This window comes from Thalassophryne amazonica, chromosome 10 (assembly GCF_902500255.1).
Source record: "Thalassophryne amazonica chromosome 10, fThaAma1.1, whole genome shotgun sequence".
NCBI classification, from domain to species: Eukaryota; Metazoa; Chordata; class Actinopteri; order Batrachoidiformes; family Batrachoididae; genus Thalassophryne; species Thalassophryne amazonica.
This window is the reverse complement of record NC_047112.1, coordinates 117,032,187-117,050,950: the sequence shown is the minus strand read 5'-3', so window position 1 is coordinate 117,050,950 and position 18,764 is coordinate 117,032,187. Positions and strand designations below refer to the sequence as shown.

The 18,764-nt window shown below is 41.6% G+C and overlaps 1 protein-coding gene across 1 annotated transcript in view; it reads right to left on the bottom strand.

Annotated features, from left to right (window-relative positions):
- The window catches only part of LOC117518196 (transcription initiation factor TFIID subunit 4-like), a 204,765-nt gene that overhangs the window by 69,066 nt on the left and 116,935 nt on the right, over positions 1-18,764 (bottom strand). The window contains exons 10-12 of the mRNA XM_034179253.1: positions 17,968-18,064; positions 17,781-17,865; positions 17,529-17,689 (exon numbers count right to left, since the gene is read on the bottom strand). Of these exons, the coding sequence (XP_034035144.1) occupies positions 17,529-17,689; positions 17,781-17,865; positions 17,968-18,064 (343 nt within the window). The remainder of the gene's footprint in view (positions 1-17,528; positions 17,690-17,780; positions 17,866-17,967; positions 18,065-18,764) is intronic.

The following is an 18,764-nucleotide window of genomic DNA, read 5'->3' as shown; positions in this document are numbered from 1 at the left end:
TGAGAAGAGTTGGGTTATTTTGCTTGTTGTAGTAGTTGTGGTATTCTGTTCCTGGTCTGGGGTGTTGGAGGAGGAGTGTGTACACACAGCTGCTGAGGGAAGCTCTAAATGCTCACTTCCCTCCTCCTCTCCCCGCCGCTCCACACCCCCACAACTTGAGGATTTGAGAAACACTGCAGCAATGTTTTGTTGTGCTTTAACACATGAAATACAGTTGTTTTACATGTAATTGATACTAGTGTTTTAAAAGTGTTTGTTACTGTTGAATTTAGAGAGATATTGTTTATTTGATGTAATCAATTCCAGCTTTAATGTTGTTTTGTATTACGTTGCATTGACTTTACCAAATACATTCAGTGTTCTATTTCTTGAAGCGTGATTTGTTTTGGGAACAAAGTGTAATTTATCACTCCAGCCGAAGAGCAGAGCAGAAGGTTGTACAGCGTGTGAGACAGTAAAACTATGTTGATTATTGTAACGTGTTTATTGAGCTCCTGTTAGACACATTAATGTTGGTGAGGGTGAACTGACAGCAATATAGAAGCAACAAATAATAATAACTCAATATTCTGATCATCCTGTGTTCTGATTGAAATAAATAACTTTCATGAGATACAACTAACCCCTGCTGCAAATCAAACAGGAAGCTGCAGGCTTTCATAAAGCATTGATGACCAGTGAAGTGTTTATTAATTATTATTTGATACATGCAGATTAAGTTTGGCCTTAAAGGACAGAGATTGTTGGACAACTTTTCACTTTATTATTGTCCATTCTGAGTCAGTCATTCCTGCAAACCAAGTATTGTTTGTGTATCCAATTCTGTCATTATTTTTATTCTATTTATTGTTGGTATTTAAGCACTGATTAATCCAACAGATCCACTCTGGGATTAATAGAATAGAATCATCTATTCTGGGATAAATTGCTAAAAGATACTTCAATTCACAGTGATCCTGTATGTTTAATGTTCTGTGCAATTAAAGCTGTTTTGACATGACACCTCTTAATGGGTGTTCCCCCACCCCTTGTAACCCCCGCCCAGTATGGAAGGCTGCGAGCCCATGATGGGTAAGATCCCATCTTAAACCCTGGGACAACCTAAGGCAGGCCCAGTCAAGATTACTCGACCTTGTCTCTGTGACGCTCTGACTCACTAGGACATGAGAATATGGCACTGGGGTACTGTGGTGGGGTCAAATTTGCCCGTATGCCTACATGGTAGGCAGTGTATTGATCTAATTGGAATATTGGATCATAGTCGGGAACTGAAGTGTCATATTAAGTTTGGCCTGCACGTAATAATCGATGTTAATCAATGCATATCATTCATCCAATCAATCAATTTTGAAATGGTTGGACTGGTTAATAATCATTTTGTGACATTTGGATCTCAGGCATATGCAAAGCATTACTGCGGAGCAGGTTTAGTCTGTGCGAAGCACAATTCACAGGGTAATGAGAGACCAAAACGAGGGAAATTTCCAACACCTTAATACCCATTTCAAATGGATTTTATTGACTTGAACCAATGTGAAGGGAAAAATATCACCTAGTATTGATTGATGCAAATGGGTAGAGGTGTTGCCTGTTAAAGATGCAGATGCTCTGACAGTTGCAAAGATACTTTGTAGAGACATAATTCCAAGACATGGACTACCTGAAACAATGTACAGTGATAATGGCACGCATTTTGCAAATGAAATCATCCAACATTTGACAGAACATTTGAAAATAAATGCAAAAACACATTGTGCTCATCATCCTCAAAGTGTAGGTTTAGTGGGAAGAACAAATGGAACAATTAAAAGTGAGCTCAGGGAAAAGCATTGTGGAAGAAAAAAAAATAAAACCTGGGTTTATTGTTTTTTTTTTTTTTAATTTGGTAAAATTGTACATGCATATAACACCCAGCTCATGACTAGCTGCTAGCAAACTAGCGACTGGCCTTAAGTCATTCGAGATTTTGTATGGCAGGCCCTACAGAATACCAGATTTACAGAAGATAGCTGGGCCTGATAGTGAGGATGAGGAATTAGTTGATTCAAGGATTCAAAGGAATTTTATTGTCATATGCACAGAAGAACATGTTCCCTGCACAATGAATGAATGAATGGATTTATTCGGCACACACACAAATCCGAAAGAACAAAAACATACCAATAATATGAATGTTATATAAACAAGCCTGTGAGTCCGAAAGGGTGTGGGCAGAAACAAAGCTTATCAACGCCCACCCCTGCTAGAATGAGTCCAACAATTATAACAGTCATAACAACATATACACAAAATATCAACACAGACATACACTTAAATATTCAATAACATTTCAATTCATGTATAAGTATGTTATGTATAAAGCACCAAATCACAGCAAACTTGGCCCAAGTCACTCCATATTAACCCTGCCGACCCCCAGAGCAAGAACTAGGCAACTGTGGTGAGGAAAAACTCCCTCTTAGGAAGAAACCTCAAGCAGACCAGGCTCTAGGGGGTGACCCTCTGCCCGGGCCATGCATATATACCTGTATACGTACATACATACACACATACACATTATATACATATATACACTTATACACACACATATACACACTCACATATATACCTATATACATACCCACTAACACATAAATATACACTACATATATACACATACATACTACATATATGCATATACATATATACACGCACATATACATACATATTGACTGATTGATCATTTATTGAGTTTTACAAAATAAGCATTTCTTTGACATCTACATTTACCCACATTGGGTTGAAAAGAACAGGAGATACAAACATACACGCATACATACCCGCGCACTTAACCCGAAAAGGGGTGGGATGAAGACGGACTTATTTAATCCCACCCCCAAATACCCATACGTTATTACGACTACCGAGTGTGACCAATATTCCTTTTTTATTACTATGTAATTGATATCATATATTAGTGATGAGTATCTATAATAATAATAATAATAATAAACACAATTCCCACCATAATAGACAGCAATAATGACAATAATTATTGTCAATCAAAAAATTTTTTTTTGTTTTTTTATTTCTATTATTATTATTACTACCATTTTTTTTATTGCTATTGATATTGCTGGTGTCATTCCTTAAGCCATTTTCATATGTCAATAAATTCCCCACATTTACTCAGAAAATGACTATTTAAAAGGACTATTCTTGTGTGTGTCGATGGTAATTCTCTCTCTCTCTCTATATATATATATACACACACACACACATCATACATGCGAACATACATACACAAAATACACACATACATCACCTATACACACATGTATACACATAATACATATACATATATACATTTATGCTACATTCATTTTATTTTATTAATTTAATTACCTTAACATTTTTATTAATTTATCATTATCATTATTATTATTATTATTTTCTTTTTTTTTTCCCCTTCCCCTCCTTCCCCATTTGTCGTGTGTGTGGTGCATTAAAAGATGCAAAGTATTTTGTAAACCTGCTGCCAGAGAGGGGTCGCCCCCTGACACAGGTCCACCCTGGCAGAAGGGGGAGACCTTTGAGCAATGAAATGAAATGACCTTTGACACAATGAAATATGTCTACTGCATTTAACCCATCATAATTGCCAGTAGGAGCAGAAGTCGCCATTAGGCGCCCGGGGACCAGCTCCAGATGTACATCCTTGCCTTGGTCAACAGCACGGCTGAGCAAACCAACACCGACCCATAACAAACAACACACACACACACACAACACATAGGCCGGCCCGGTACATAAATATATATATGAAAAGCAAAACACGAGGGAAAAGGAGAAAAAAAAACCCTCATAGCCGCTGCATTACACAGCGGCAATGAGGAAAAAAATCCCCATCAGCACAGAAAAACAATCACACAGAAAAACAAGGGCACAGGACAACAACCAAGATTTGAAAAGGTCCAGTTTATCAGAACACTCCGGAGGCAGCCTGTTTGGCGCCGTCAACGGCCTTGTCCGACAATCCTGGAGGGGGAGGGGCAGCCCTGAGCAGTCCTGAGCACAGTCAACGTCAGAGCTGGAGAAGCTGAGGGGAGGGGGGAAGATTACATGAGACGAGTATTGTCTCATAAGAATGTTATACATTCTAACACAATACCAGACTCTCCTATTTCTGTGCAGGATCCTGAGGATCAGATCCAGATCGGCGACTGGGTGCTGATAAAGACTATTAAGAGGAAGAACTAGTCATCTCCAAGGTGGGAAGGTCCATTCCAAGTGCTGTTAACCACCCCCACTGCAGTGAAAATTGCAGAAAGGTCATCTTGGGTGCATCTATCCCACTGTAAAAGACAAAGATACCTGAAAGATCCCGAACAAGACAAGGGGAGCGACGTGTAACAGTGACGGCTGATGGCCTATAGGCCCAGTAATGGCTGGAAGCGCGTCGTAACAGAGACAGAGCGTGACCAGGAGTGAACAAAGACCAGAGATTGAAGCAGGTGCCAGGATCCTGAAGCAGATGAGAAACGAGCTACAACCGAGGAGAATCCTGTCCACGTAATCCAGGATTAGAAGCAGACGTACTACAGGCTTGAAATAAGAGCACTGACGTGACCAGACCAGGAGAAAAGAAGCAGATGAAACTGCATCTTTGAGAACGGGAGACAATCCTGTTCTATTCCTGTGCACCTGTGATTAAAGAAAACGTCAAGAACAGGGCACAGGACAGAGTACGTGACACATTATTTTAATTCCACTTGCAACATGCTTTCCACATACTGATGATAGTACAGATTTATGCACTACAGCTGAAGGGAACAGATATTAAAAGAGTTCCAGATTCCCTCAGTCCCTTGCTTAGCAGAACTGAGACCGTGAACTGTCACCTTCAGCCCCTAAGCCCAGACAAACTGAACTTTTTGAATTGTCACCAAAGAAAGAAGACATCTTCAAGACCAGAACTGTTGTCTCTCCCTCTCTCCCTGCCCCTGGGGACGGGAAAAAAAAGTAAAGAGAGAGAGAGAGACATAGCAACAGGTTGTTCAAAATACTGTTTTAGTTATGGAGAGCTTTGCTGCCAGACCAGGCTGCAAATTACGCACCCTGATGATGATTTTGACAATTATTGCTGTGATTGTGGCGTTTACTGTGTGGTGGTATGAAAAAATATATGAACCACGTTACAATTCAGACCAGAAGAAAGTGATACATTTATTCAAATTTGGTGACAAGCATCTTTACTAACTATATGCATGTGTCTTCTCAAAAACAGCAGAAAAACTTTGCAATAACAGATTATTGGACAACACAACCTGCTTAATGATAGTCAATATAGGTTAAGATGCAATAGAAGCGATTAATAAACACATAGATTTTGTGTCATTTGTGGAGTTCCTCAGGGTTCTGTGTAGGCACCAAAGTTATAAGTCATGCATATTGTATATCAATGATTTATGTAAAGTCTCAGATCTGTTTAGAGCGAATTTGCAGATGATGCAAACTTATTTTGTTCAGGAGATAATTCATAACGATTAGACGTTCTGGGATCGAAGATGATACAGTTGAAGAGTTGGTTCAATTCGATATGAACAAACTGTCACTAAGTTGGTCTAAAAAAACTAAAATAATGTTATTTGGAAACTATAAAAAGGATGAACAAATACAGTTAAACATACAGGGAGTAAATGTAGAATCTGTCAGAGAGAACAACTCGTTAGGGGTGGTCATCGATGTCAGGATCAACTAGACAGCACATATCCAACATAGTCAAGAGAAAGCACTACATACTCTGTGTTGCACACTGATTGCACCTTACTTGACTTATGGTGCTGAAGTACAGGGCAATAACTACAACACTGCAGTACAACCATTATTCAACCTTAGAGACAGGGAAAAAAAAAACGAAAGAGGATTAAGAATAATTCATAATGCAGGTTATCGGGATCATACCAATCCATTGTTTATTAAATCAAAGATTTTTGAAACTCAATGACATGATTTAATTTAAGACTGTTCGATTGATGTATAAAGTAAAACATAAGCAAGTACCTTTCAGAATTCAAGGATATTTGATGCAAAGAGAAGGAATATATAATTTAAGGGATTTGTATCATTTTAAAGCTGTGGGCAAGGACGACCAGGAAATGCTTCCATGTCTCTGTTTGTGGCCTAAACAACTGGAATAAGCTACCTGAGAAACTCCAATGATGTCCAAATATCAATCAGTTTAAATATTTATACAAAGAAATAGTGTTCTACGGGTATGTATCTGATGGAAACCACTGAATTGACTTACTATGTGTTATGATTTGTTGTATGATTCCTCTTGCTTGATCAATGGCTCAACAGGTGATTTCCACCACAGTTGATGGCTTATTGCTAGACCATTACTATGTTGCGTGATTGCTATCGGAGACTGAATTATGTCACCCCGTCCCGACGGGGAAAACTGGTGGTTAAGTACACTGTAAGTTTTTGATGATTCTACGATGATGATGTTAGGCGTGTAGATATTAAATTCGATAAACGGGGGGAAGAATGACAGGGTTTTTCTCTATATGGTCAATATATGCATTATCAAATATTAATGTCCACTTTGATGTACTCTCTGTAATCATGTCTTTGATTCTGTTCTCTATTTTTTATATATACGTATATGTATGTGTGAAAGTTCATGTACCATTATTCCTTTAAATAATTACTTAGTGTCAAAAGCAATCATATACGCTGAATGGTTCAAGTGATCATTAAGACTGTCAAACGAGAAAAGTGAGCAGATGATCTTTGACCATTCAATGTGCAGATTGTTTTTCTAGAATGTCAGACTGGTTGGCTAGGGTCATGTTTGGCTAATTGCAGATGTGTACTTTCAGCCTTGAAGAAGAGCATTGTAACTGGAACACGGTTCAAGGGCTGGACATTGTTATGGAAAGCTTAGGAGACTGAGGGCTCAAAAGCCATAACAGTTTTCATATCAATCACAACAAACAGTTGCCCCAAGGCGCTTTATATTGTAAGGCAAAGCCATACAATAATTACGTAAAAACCCCAACGGTCAAAACGACCCCCTGTGAGCAAGCACTTGGCGACAGTGGGAAGGAAAAACTCCCTTTTAACAGGAAGAAACCTCCAGCAGAACCAGGCTCAGGGAGGGGCAGTCTTCTGCTGGGACTGGTTGGGGCTGAGGGAGAGAACCAGGAAAAAGACATGCTGTGGAGGGGAGCAGAGATCGATCACTAATGATTAAATGCAGAGTGGTGCATACAGAGCAAAAAGAGAAAGAAACAGTGCATCATGGGAACCCCCCAGCAGTCTACGTCTATAGCAGCATAACTAAGGGATGGTTCAGGGTCACCTGATCCAGCCCTAACTATAAGCTTTAGCAAAAAGGAAAGTTTTAAGCCTAATCTTAAAAGTAGAGAGGGTGTCTGTCTCCCTGATCTGAATTGGGAGCTGGTTCCACAGGAGAGGAGCCTGAAAGCTGAAGGCTCTGCCTCCCATTCTACTCTTACAAACCCTAGGAACTACAAGTAAGCCTGCAGTCTGAGAGCGAAGCGCTCTATTGGGGTGATATGGTACTATGAGGTCCCTAAGATAAGATGGGACCTGATTATTCAAAACCTTATAAGTAAGAAGAAGAATTTTAAATTCTATTCTAGAATTAACAGGAAGCCAATGAAGAGAGGCCAATATGGGTGAGAGATATGCATCACTCTGAGACAAGACCTTTCTAATTTTAGAGATATTGCGCAAATGCAAAAAAGCAGTCCTACATATTTGTTTAATATGCGCTTTGAATGACATATCCTGATCAAAAATGAGTCCAAGATTTCTCACAGTATTACTAGAGGTCAGGGTAATGCCATCCAGAGTAAGGATCTGGTTAGACACCATGTTTCTAAGATTTGTGGGGCCAAGTACAATAACTTCAGTTTTATCTGAGTTTAAAAGCAGGAAATTAGAGGTCATCCATGTCTTTATGTCTGTAAGACAATCCTGCAGTTTAGCTAATTGGTGTGTGTCCTCTGGCTTCATGGAGAGATAAAGCTGGGTATCATCTGTGTAACAATGAAAATTTAAGCAATGCCGTCTAATAATACTGCCTAAGGGAAGCATGTATATAGTGAATAAAATTGGTCCTAGCACAGAACCTTGTGGAACTCCATAATTAACCTTAGTCTGTGAAGAAGATTCCCCATTTACATGAACAAATTGTAATCTATTAGACAAATATGATTCAAACCACCGCAGCGCAGTGCCTTTAATACCTATGACATGCTCTAATCTCTGTAATAAAATTTTATGGTCAACAGTATCAAAAGCAGCACTGAGGTCTAACAGAACAAGCACAGAGATGAGTCCACTGTCTGAGGCCATAAGAAGATCATTTGTAACCTTCACTAATGCTGTTTCTGTACTATGATGAATTCTGAAACCTGACTGAAACTCCTCAAATAGACCATTCCTCTGCAGATGATCAGTTAGCTGTTTTACAACTACCCTTTCAAGAATTTTTGAGAGAAAAGGAAGGTTGGAGATTGGCCTATAATTAGCTAAGATAGCTGGGTCAAGTGATGGCTTTTTAAGTAATGGTTTAATTACTGCCACCTTAAAAGCCTGTGGTACATAGCCAACTAACAAAGATAGATTGATCATATTTAAGATCGAAGCATTAAATAATGGTAGGGCTTCCTTGAGCAGCCTGGTAGGAATGGGGTCTAATAGACATGTTGATGGTTTGGATGAAGTAACTAATGAAAATAACTCAGACAGAACAATCGGAGAGAAAGAGTCTAACCAAATACCGGCATCACTGAAAGCAGCCAAAGATAACGATACGTCTTTGGGATGGTTATGAGTAATTTTTTCTCTAATAGTTAAAATTTTATTAGCAAAGAAAGTCATGAAGTCATTACTAGTTAAAGTTAAAGGAATACTCGGCTCAATAGAGCTCTGACTCTTTGTCAGCCTGGCTACAGTGCTGAAAAGAAACCTGGGGTTGTTCTTATTTTCTTCAATTAGTGATGAGTAGTAAGATGTCCTAGCTTTACGGAGGGCTTTTTTTTTTATAGAGCAACAGACTCTTTTTCCAGGCTAAGTGAAGATCTTATAAATTAGTGAGACGCCATTTCCTCTCCAACTTACGGGTTATCTGCTTTAAGCCGCGAATTTGTGAGTTATACCACAGAGTCAGAGTCAGGAAGTGGAGTCGCTGCTGGGCTTTCTTCACCACCACTGTGGTGTTGGCAGTCCAGGAGAGGCTGTCGGAGATCTGCACTCCCAGGAACCTGATGGAGCTGACCCTTTGGACCCTTTGTGGTGTTCAGCGGCAGGTTGTTAGCTGAACACCATGCTGTCAGTCGATTTACCTTGTCTCTGTAGTCGGTCTAATCCCCCCCGGAGATGAGCCCAATCATCGTGGTATCATCCGCAAACTTTATGATGGTGTTTGTGGGATGGGATGGAGAGTAGTCATGCATGTAAAGAGTGAACAGGAGGGGGCTCAGTACACAGCCTTGAGGGGAACTGGTGCTGAGTGCGATGGTGGAGAAAAGGTGGGGGCCAAGATTCACAGACTGTGGGCGGTTTGTGAGGAAGTCCTTGATCCACTGGCAGATGGGGGTGGAGATGCCCAGATGTGTCAGTTTCTGGACCAGGATCTCCGGGATGATGTGGTTGAAGGCTGAGCTGAAGTCCAGGAAGAGCATCCTCACATAGCTCCCCTGGTGCTCCAGCTCTCAGTGTGGAGAGCTGTGGTGATAGCGTCCTGGTGGGGGTCCAGAGTGGGAGGCAGACAGGCCCTGATGTGCTGAGAGACCAGTCTTTCAAAGCACTTCATGACCATAGGCGAAAGTGCAACAGGCCTGTAGTCATTTATGCTCTCCACTGCTGACTTCTTTGGGACTGGAATGATGGTGGAGGATTTGAGGCAGAGTGGAATGATGGCCTGCGACAGGGACAGGTTGAAGATGCAGGTGAAAACTCCAGCCAGTTGGTCAGCACACGCTTTGAGTACCTTTCCAGGTACACCATTGGGGCCGGCCACCTTCCTGGGGTTCACCGCCTTCAGCACGTCTCACTTCATGTTCCTGAAGTGTTAGTGTGCTAGTGCTGGAGGATGGTGGGTGTGGAGTTGCTGCTGGTCTGTCTGCTTCGAAGGGGGCAAAGAAGTGGTTCAGCTCCTCTGCCAGCGAGGCGTCAGACCTAGCATTTCCTGGGTTGCTGCTTCTGTCGTTGGTTATATGATTTATTCCCTGCCACATCCTTCTGGGGTCATTTACAGTGAAGTGGTCCTCTATCTTTCTCGTGTAGGCAGCCTTGGCCTCTCTGATGCCTCTTTTCAGGTCGGACCTGGCCGCGCTGTACAGGGCCCTGAAAACCCCCTGTAGACTCTCTGGAGTCATCAAGGCCCACTGGCCCACACTCTCACGAACACCACTAGCTTAGCTTATGGCAAGCTAAAATGGGACACGCTCGTTTTGGCCCAACAACTATACAGTTTTTGTATATTCTTGTTTGTATGAGCCCGCGGCCAACATGCTTGATGAATTCCTGCACAAAACGTAGTTCCCAAACAATGCTGTATTTGCGATGACAGTGCGTTTTCATGGGTAACAAAAACAGGAGAATACAGTAGTGTTCAGAACAATAGTAGTGCTATGTGACTAAAAAGATTAATCCAGGTTTTGAGTATATTTCTTATTGTTACATGGGAAACAAGGTACCAATAGATTCAGTAGATTCTCAAAAATCCAACAAGACCAAGCATTCATGATATGCACACTCTTAAGGCTATGAAATTGAGCTATTAGTAAAAAAAAAAAAAAACTAGAAAAGGGGGTGTTCACAATAATAGTAGTATCTGCTGTTGATGCAACAAACTCAAAACTATTATGTTCAATCTGCTTTTTTAGCAATCCTGTGAATCACTAAACTCGTATTTAGTTGTATAACCACAGTTTTTCATGATTTCTTCACATCTGCGAGGCATTAATTTTGTTGGTTTGTAACCAAGATTTTGCTGGTTTACTAGTGTGCTTGGGGTCATTGTCTTGTTGAAACACCCATTTCAAGGGCATGTCCTCTTCAGCATAAGGCAACATGACCTCTTCAAGTATTTTGACATATCCAAACTGATCCATGATACCTGGTATGCGATATATAGGCCCAACACCATAGTAGGAGAAACATGCCCATATCATGATGCTTGCACCACCATGCTTCACTGTCTTCACTGTGAACTGTGGCTTGAATTCAGAGTTTGGGGGTCGTCTCACAAACTGTCTGTGGTCCTTGGACCCAAAAAGAACAGTTTTACTCTCATCAGTCCACAAAATATTCCTCCATTTCTCTTTAGGCCAGTTGATGTGTTCTTTGGCAAATTGTAACCTCTTCTGCACACGTCTTTTATTTAACAGAGATACTTTGCGGGGGATTCTTGCAAATAAATTAGCTTCACACAGGCGTCTTCTAACTGTCACAGCACTTACAGGTAACTCCAGACTGTCTTTGATCATCCTGGAGCTGATCAATGGGCGAGCCTTTGCCATTCTGGTTATTCTTCTATCCATTTTGATGGTTGTTTTCCATTTTCTTCCATGTGTCTCTGTTTTTTTTTTGTTTGTTTGTTTGTTTTTTGTTCATGTTAAAGCATTGGAGATCATTGTAGATGAACAGCCTATAATTTTTTTGCACCTGTGTATAAGTTTTCCCCTCTCCAATCAACTTTTTAATCAAACTACGCTGTTCTTCTGAACAATGTCTTGAACGTCCCATTTTCCTCAGGCTTTCAAAGAGAAAAGCATGTTCAACAGGTGCTGGCTTCATCCTTAAATAGGGGACACCTGATTCACACCTGTTTGTTCCACAAAATTGACGAACTCACTTACTAAATGCCACACTATTATTATTGTGAACACCCCCTTTTCTACTTTTTTTTTTACTAATAGCCCAATTTCATAGCCTTAAGAGTGTGCATATCATGAATGCTTGGTCTTGTTGGATTTGTGAGAATCTATTGAATCTACTGGTACCTTGTTTCCCATGTAACAATAAGAAATATACTCAAAACCTGGATTAATCTTTTTAGTCACATAGCACTACTATTATTCTGAACACTACTGTATTTGACACAAGAACTCATGTGTTTTTACACCTAAATGATCATAAGTCAATATACTCACACTCATCCAGCAGCATCTTCTCATGTCGGCAAATTCAGCGTTGGGTCAGGTGAAAGTAGTCCAGCGAGCTGTCCCACAACGCCAAAATAGCAAAGATGTTGCTCCAACCAGAGCAGCACGCTGAGCAGGGTGCTGCTGGTCCACTCACTGCTAAAGCCTGCAGGCCCTCTGGAATCGCTGAGGCACCCCAGCCTATTTTTCCCCTCATTCTTCTTCTTCACTGATTTATACGAGGTCTGTCCAAAAAGTATCGGACCTTTTTATTTTTTGCAAAAACCATATGGATTTGAATCACGTGTGATTGCATCAGCCAAGCTTGAACCTATGTGCGCATGCGTGAGTTTTTTCACGCGTCGATTGCGTCATTCGCCTGTGAGCAGTGGTCCACCCCTCTCGTCGGATTTTTACTGTGAATAAAATGTCTGAACGATTTGGAGCTTTGCTGCATCAAATTTTTCCAGAAACTGTGAGAGACCTGCAGGTGGACACCTTTTCAGAAAATTCTGTTGGCTTTCAGGGCCGATTTTATGGGGATTACACAGATTAAGGAGTGCTCCAGCTGGTTTAAAGACCGCCCACAGCTGCTGAGAGCGCGCCATGCTCCAAGCGCCAATCGACAGGCTGAATCAACCAGATCATTTCCAACGTGAAGGCTTTGTTGATCCGGGACATCGTCTGACTTCCACAGAAAAAGGAAGAAGGCGTGGACATCAGCACTTTTTCGGCACATTCCACTGTTAAAGGAGTTTTTTTCATGGAAAGAAAAGCGGATGGATGCGCCACCGTGCCATTCATGGTGCGGGACAAAACCACCTCCGTGTTGGTCTCACAGGACAGCTTTGATATGGCTTTCAGACGGCTGTCGGTGGGTTTTCAGTCGTGTGACTAACCGAGAAATTGAGCATAAGCTGGACATGCCAGAACATGTCCTGTGAGGCTTCATCACGGCGTTGCTTTGTGCCATGCGGCTCCACTGCGACGCGCGGAATTCCTCCGCACGTCTGTCTCAATGTGCCGAAAAAGTGCTGATGTCCACGTCTTCCACAATTCCTGTGCTAGTCAGAGGACATCCCGGATAAAACACAGCGTCCAGTTTGGAAATGAACAGCACATTCCACTGTTACAGGAGTTTTTGTCATGGAAAGAGAAGCGGAGGAATTCCGCGCATCGCGGCGGTGCCGCATGGCGCAAAGCAACACTGTGATGAAGCCTCACAGGACATGTTCTGGCATGTCCAGGCTCATCCACAATTTCTCGGTTAGTCACACGACTGAAAACCCACCGACAGCCGTCTGAAAGCCATCTCAAAGCCGTCCTGTGAGACCAACACAGAGGTGGTTTTGTCCCACGCCATGAACGGCACGGTGGCCCATCCGTCCGCTTTTCTTTCCATGAAAAAAACTCCTTTAACAGTGGAATGTGCCGAAAAAGTGTTCATGTCCACTCCTTCTTCCTTTTTTTGTGGAAGTCAGATGACGTCCCGGATCAACAAAGCCTTCACGTTGGAAATGATCTGGTTGATTGAGCCTGTCAATCAGCACTTGGAGCACGGCGCGTTCTCAGCAGTTGTGGGCCGGCCTTAAAGCGGCAGTAACACTCCTTAATCTGTGTAATCTCCACAAAATCGTCCCTGAAAGCCATATTAATTTTCCGAACGGTGTCCACCTGGAGGTCTCTCACAGTTTCTGAAAAAAAATTGATGCAGCAAAGCTCCAAATCATTCAGACATTTATTCGCAGTAAAAAAAACGACGAGAGGGGTGGACCAGTGCTCACACAAAGCCTGCTCACAGGTGAATGACGCAACCGACAGGCGTGAAAAAACTCACGCATGCGCACGAAGGTTCAAGCTTGGCTGATGCAATCACACGTGATTCAAATCCATATGGTTTTTGAAAAAAATAAAAAGGTCCGATACTTTTTGGACAGACCTCGTATTTAGCAGATCGTAACAATGAATCTAATTCTTGTATTACCTCTTGTTTTTCATGTGTTTTGTGTGGGGTAGTACTATCAAACTGTGATAGTGGGGTGCATAGGCACGTCCCCTATCCATCCTTGGATTTCTTCAGATCAGGGACCTATACCACTATCTGCCAGGATTAAACTGATTGAATCTACAATCTCTGATGTGCACATCTGTCCTACAGGGCAGTTTCACATACACAGAAAATTCACTCATTGACCTGAAAATCTCCAACATCAATAACAAGGGCTCAATTCCTAATGTAAAGAGAAAATGTTTCTTCTTCTGTCGATGTTTTTAAAAAGCAACTTAAGACTCACCTTTTTAAAATTGCATTTTAGCTTGATTTTCTTTTAAATGTTTGTATGTGTTATTTTGTATTTATTGATTTTATCATGTGAAGCACTTTGTGACCGTGGTCTGTGAAAAGTGCTATATAAATAAAGTTTACTTACTTATATTGTCTGGCAATGTTCAGGCTAATCCAGGTCCTTCACCCTCTTTGAAAAATATCGACACTCCTGATAGTTTCAGAACCAGATCAGGCCTTAGCAGTCTGCATTTGAATATCAGGAACCTGCTTTCTAAAATTGATTTAGTACTAATCTGGGAACAAATAACTGAACCTGACATCCTCGTGTTATCTGAGACTTGGTTGGGTAAATCAGTCTCAGACTACAATATTGCTATCCTCTCCTCTGTATCAATTAGCAAACAGCTCGAATTTCTGGGACTGAATCTTGAATTCCAGCAGAGACAGTCCCTAACAGTCATGGGCTGCTACAGGCCCCCCTCAGCCTGCTGTGAAGCGCTAAGCTCCTTAAATAACTGCATTTCAGGGCTAAACTCTGGTGAGCTAGTGCTAGCGGGAGACCTAAACCTAGACTGGTTGTCTTCAGACTCAGACAGCCTAAAATCTATCTGTGACTCACTGAATTTAAAACAGCTAACAGACAGTCCAACTCGGCGATCATCGCTCCTCAATTTAATAATAACAAATACCCCCTACAAGTATCCTGTTGTCTGGGTTTTTGGGAATGACTTGAGTGACCATTGTGCGATGGCAGTAGTCAGGAATGCCCAGCTCCCCAAAACTAAACCTTACTCAAAAGAGATTTTAAATATTTTTGTCAACTGGCTTTCTTGTATGATCTATTATCGGATGGAACCAGATATCTCTTCTTGCTGATATTGAGCGGGCCTGGCAGTTCTTTATACTGAATTCCTGAAGCGAATCAATAAACATGCTCCATTACGTAAATTCAGAATTAAGGTGTGGAACAACCCGTGCTTTTCCACTGAAATTGGTGACCATTTAAAAAAAAAGGTTCCATGTGTTACAACTGAACAAAGTCAGTGCGAGAGAGAGTAGAACGAGAGATGACATCTGGCAAGGACAAGGAGCAGGCAACCAGCAGAAAAAAGGCAAGTGCTTAAATGTACAAGGATAAAACAGGTGCGTGGAAGTAAAGACAGGAAACAGATGCATGTGAGAGAGGAGCAGAACACAAGATGACCAAAAGCAAATAAGACAGTCAGAAATAAATAAACGACATCAAAGGGTAAGTGGAAAATAAATAAATAAAACCAAAATGCTAATGCACAAACAAACGTAAAACGGAAGTGAACAAGTGACGGGAAGAACAAACATGACAACTCAGGACAAACTCAGGGGGTGATCAGAACCCAAATGACAATCAGAACTACACTGTGAACAGAATCAAAGAGCTGAAGTGACACAAACGTGGGATACAAAATAAGTGCACATCCGAAAGTCGGGACAGGGGTGAGATCGTGGACCTGTGCCAGCACTACATGGGCAGAATGCAGGTGTGTTGCCACTGCTTTCCCATAATATTGCAATCGCTCACTGCCACAAGCAACAGGGCTTCATGTCATTGTGCTCTGGATTCTCAGGTTGCCAGTGCCACTCTTATTGCCTGCCACTCAAAAGCCTTTTTTTTTTTTTGAATGGAAAAGTGTACACTGAACTTCACGTTTTCTTCTATTCTATATTCTCGGTCAGTCAGTTTGCACATTAATTTTCCCAGTCAGTTCTTTTAAATACATGATCTGTGGGTTTGTGTTGAGGTAGATTTTTTCCACCTTCCTTTGTTGAAAGATTCTGTTATGTATTATTTAGTGTGATGGACTAAAATGGTACTCATGAACTGCCTACCTCTGAACTGAGTCTCAGAACAAAGTTTGCCTCCTTCTGTTCAGGCCAACAAAGTGTCTGGACTTAGGTTTCCATCGTGCCCGACTCTGGATGTGGTCAGCTTCTGTGGCTGTGATTGGAGAAATTGTACATAGTGCAACTTTTGTCTGTAGTACTACAACTCACAGCCTGATAGTGAAGTGGAGCAGAGATGGATTTCCATATAATAAAAGAAATCTAGTCTTGCATCACTCATGTACCCTCCGGCAAAGTGGAGCTGAAATTTCACAAAGAAAATCCTCCCCTGTGCCACTTCACCATGAAGCTGTAGAACTGGTGATGCAACAGTTTCTCCAATCACAGCCACGGATGCCTAGAACTTCTTCAGAGATGTCTTGGGTGTCTTGGTGCCTTCCCTCACGAGTCTCCTTCTTGCACAGTCACTCAGGTTTTGAGAACGGCCTCCTCCAGACAGATTTACCACATAGTGTCATACTGTTTCTTAAAGATTGATCTAATGTCCAAGACATATTCAGTCACTTAGAAATGTTCATATATCCATCCCCTGATTCAGTAAAGAAGATTGGCTGTAAAAGTGAAAAGTTACCATAAATTCATTAAAGGTTGCCAATAATTGTGTGCATCATACATTTTATGCCAGCATTTTTTTTTCACTTTATGAAAGCGCTGTGTTTTGTTCTTGTTGCCAAATGCCTTTGAGCATTTTAAAAAAATACTTTAATTAAACAAAATTGCTTTTGTTGCACTTATTTCTGACTAAACTGTGCACATAAAATATAGTGGTACCAACAATCTTATCCACATGTGTAGCTCTGCCCTGATATCAGGCAGACTGTCAGCATTCAAAGTTCTGACTCTCATCTCCAAACATCCCTCCTCTCTTTCTTGATGTCTACAAACATGATCCCCGTCTCCTTCACCCAACTGTAGGACAGTTTCCATCAGCACCCTGCTAGACCATAGTACTGGTGGTGGTGTCAAAATGTAAGTGCTATTGCCCTATGTTATTGCTAGACTTACTCTTTTTACCTGGAACACATATAATTTTTAGGCTTCCTTTTAAGCCTTCTTTCACCTTGTTTTGAACTAATTTCTTAATGTGAGGTGTGGTCTTCTTTAATTTTATAGACTATTGCATATACTTGTATTTGCAACTGTATGTGTTCCCCTGCAATTCGTGAGGTATTTAGGGCAGTTCCTCTGCCTACCTGTGCACAGGATTCGGCTGAGCAACAGGTTGGTAGACAGGAAAGGCTGATCGTGACACGAGTGCACGACAGAGCCGACCAGAGTGGTGAAGATCCGGGCATTCTCCTCTCTGAGGTTGACTCCAGCCATTGAAGCTACATCATTAATGTCATCATTGTCTCTATAAAATAAAGGATAAAAAAAGAATCCAGCTCAGCCATGATGGTAATGAGCACACGTTACATCTATTTCATGACAACAGGTTCCATTACTTGTAAGATCCTGAACCGTCTTTGAATGGATATTTTATTAATGAGGGCTGATCAAAAACAACAGGTTGCTTCATACCAAATGACCCTATAAAGAAAACAATGGATAAAATACATTCTAATTGTGATTTTATAAATTTGTGTCATTTAAGCCAAAGAACATTAACAATTTCAGTGTGACTGTTGTTACCTGTGTGGTGGTTGGGTGTGGGCGTGCTGCTTTTAGATACCAAAAACTGGGACTGAGCCAATGTCATCAGCCCATGTTTTAGAAAGGTTCCTTCATTCTGTTGAAATAGAGGAGGTTTATTTAGTACTTTGGATCATAAGAACATCAGGCCTAAATGAACCACGTGAACAATGTGGTGCCGGTCCAACAACCCATCCCTCAACATCAGCAAGACCAAGGCAACTGGAGTGGACTTAAGGAGGCAGCATGGCAGCAGGCAGCAGTTACACCCTGCTGACAAACCAACAGCCACCAACGTAAAGTAGCTCAGCACCCACATACTGATGACCTCAGATGGACTCTTCACAGCCAGCACACACTCAAAAATCCAGACAGAGGCTCCATTTGCTCAGTCAACTGTGCAAATTCAATGTCTCCCCTCTCCATCCCAGGGACCTTTTAGTCCTCAACCGTGGAGTGTCCTGACAAGCAGCATCACCTCCTGGTATGGGAATTGTGTTGCCTTTACAGTCAGCTGAACACATGATCAGAGCACCCCCCCCCCCCCCCCCCCCAGAACCTCTACCCTAAGAAAGTGATATTTCGAGCCCACAACATCATGAGGGACACTTCACACCCCACCTATGGACTGTTTAGACTACTGAGGTCAGTCAGATAGTTCTGCAGTCATATGCCCATCAATGAGAAACTGAAGAGACAGCTGGATCCTCAGGCCATCCAGATCCTCAACACACACCATTCAACGGTCAACACCGTTCTTGTTCGGTTTATGCTGCACTCGGACAGAAAATCCCACA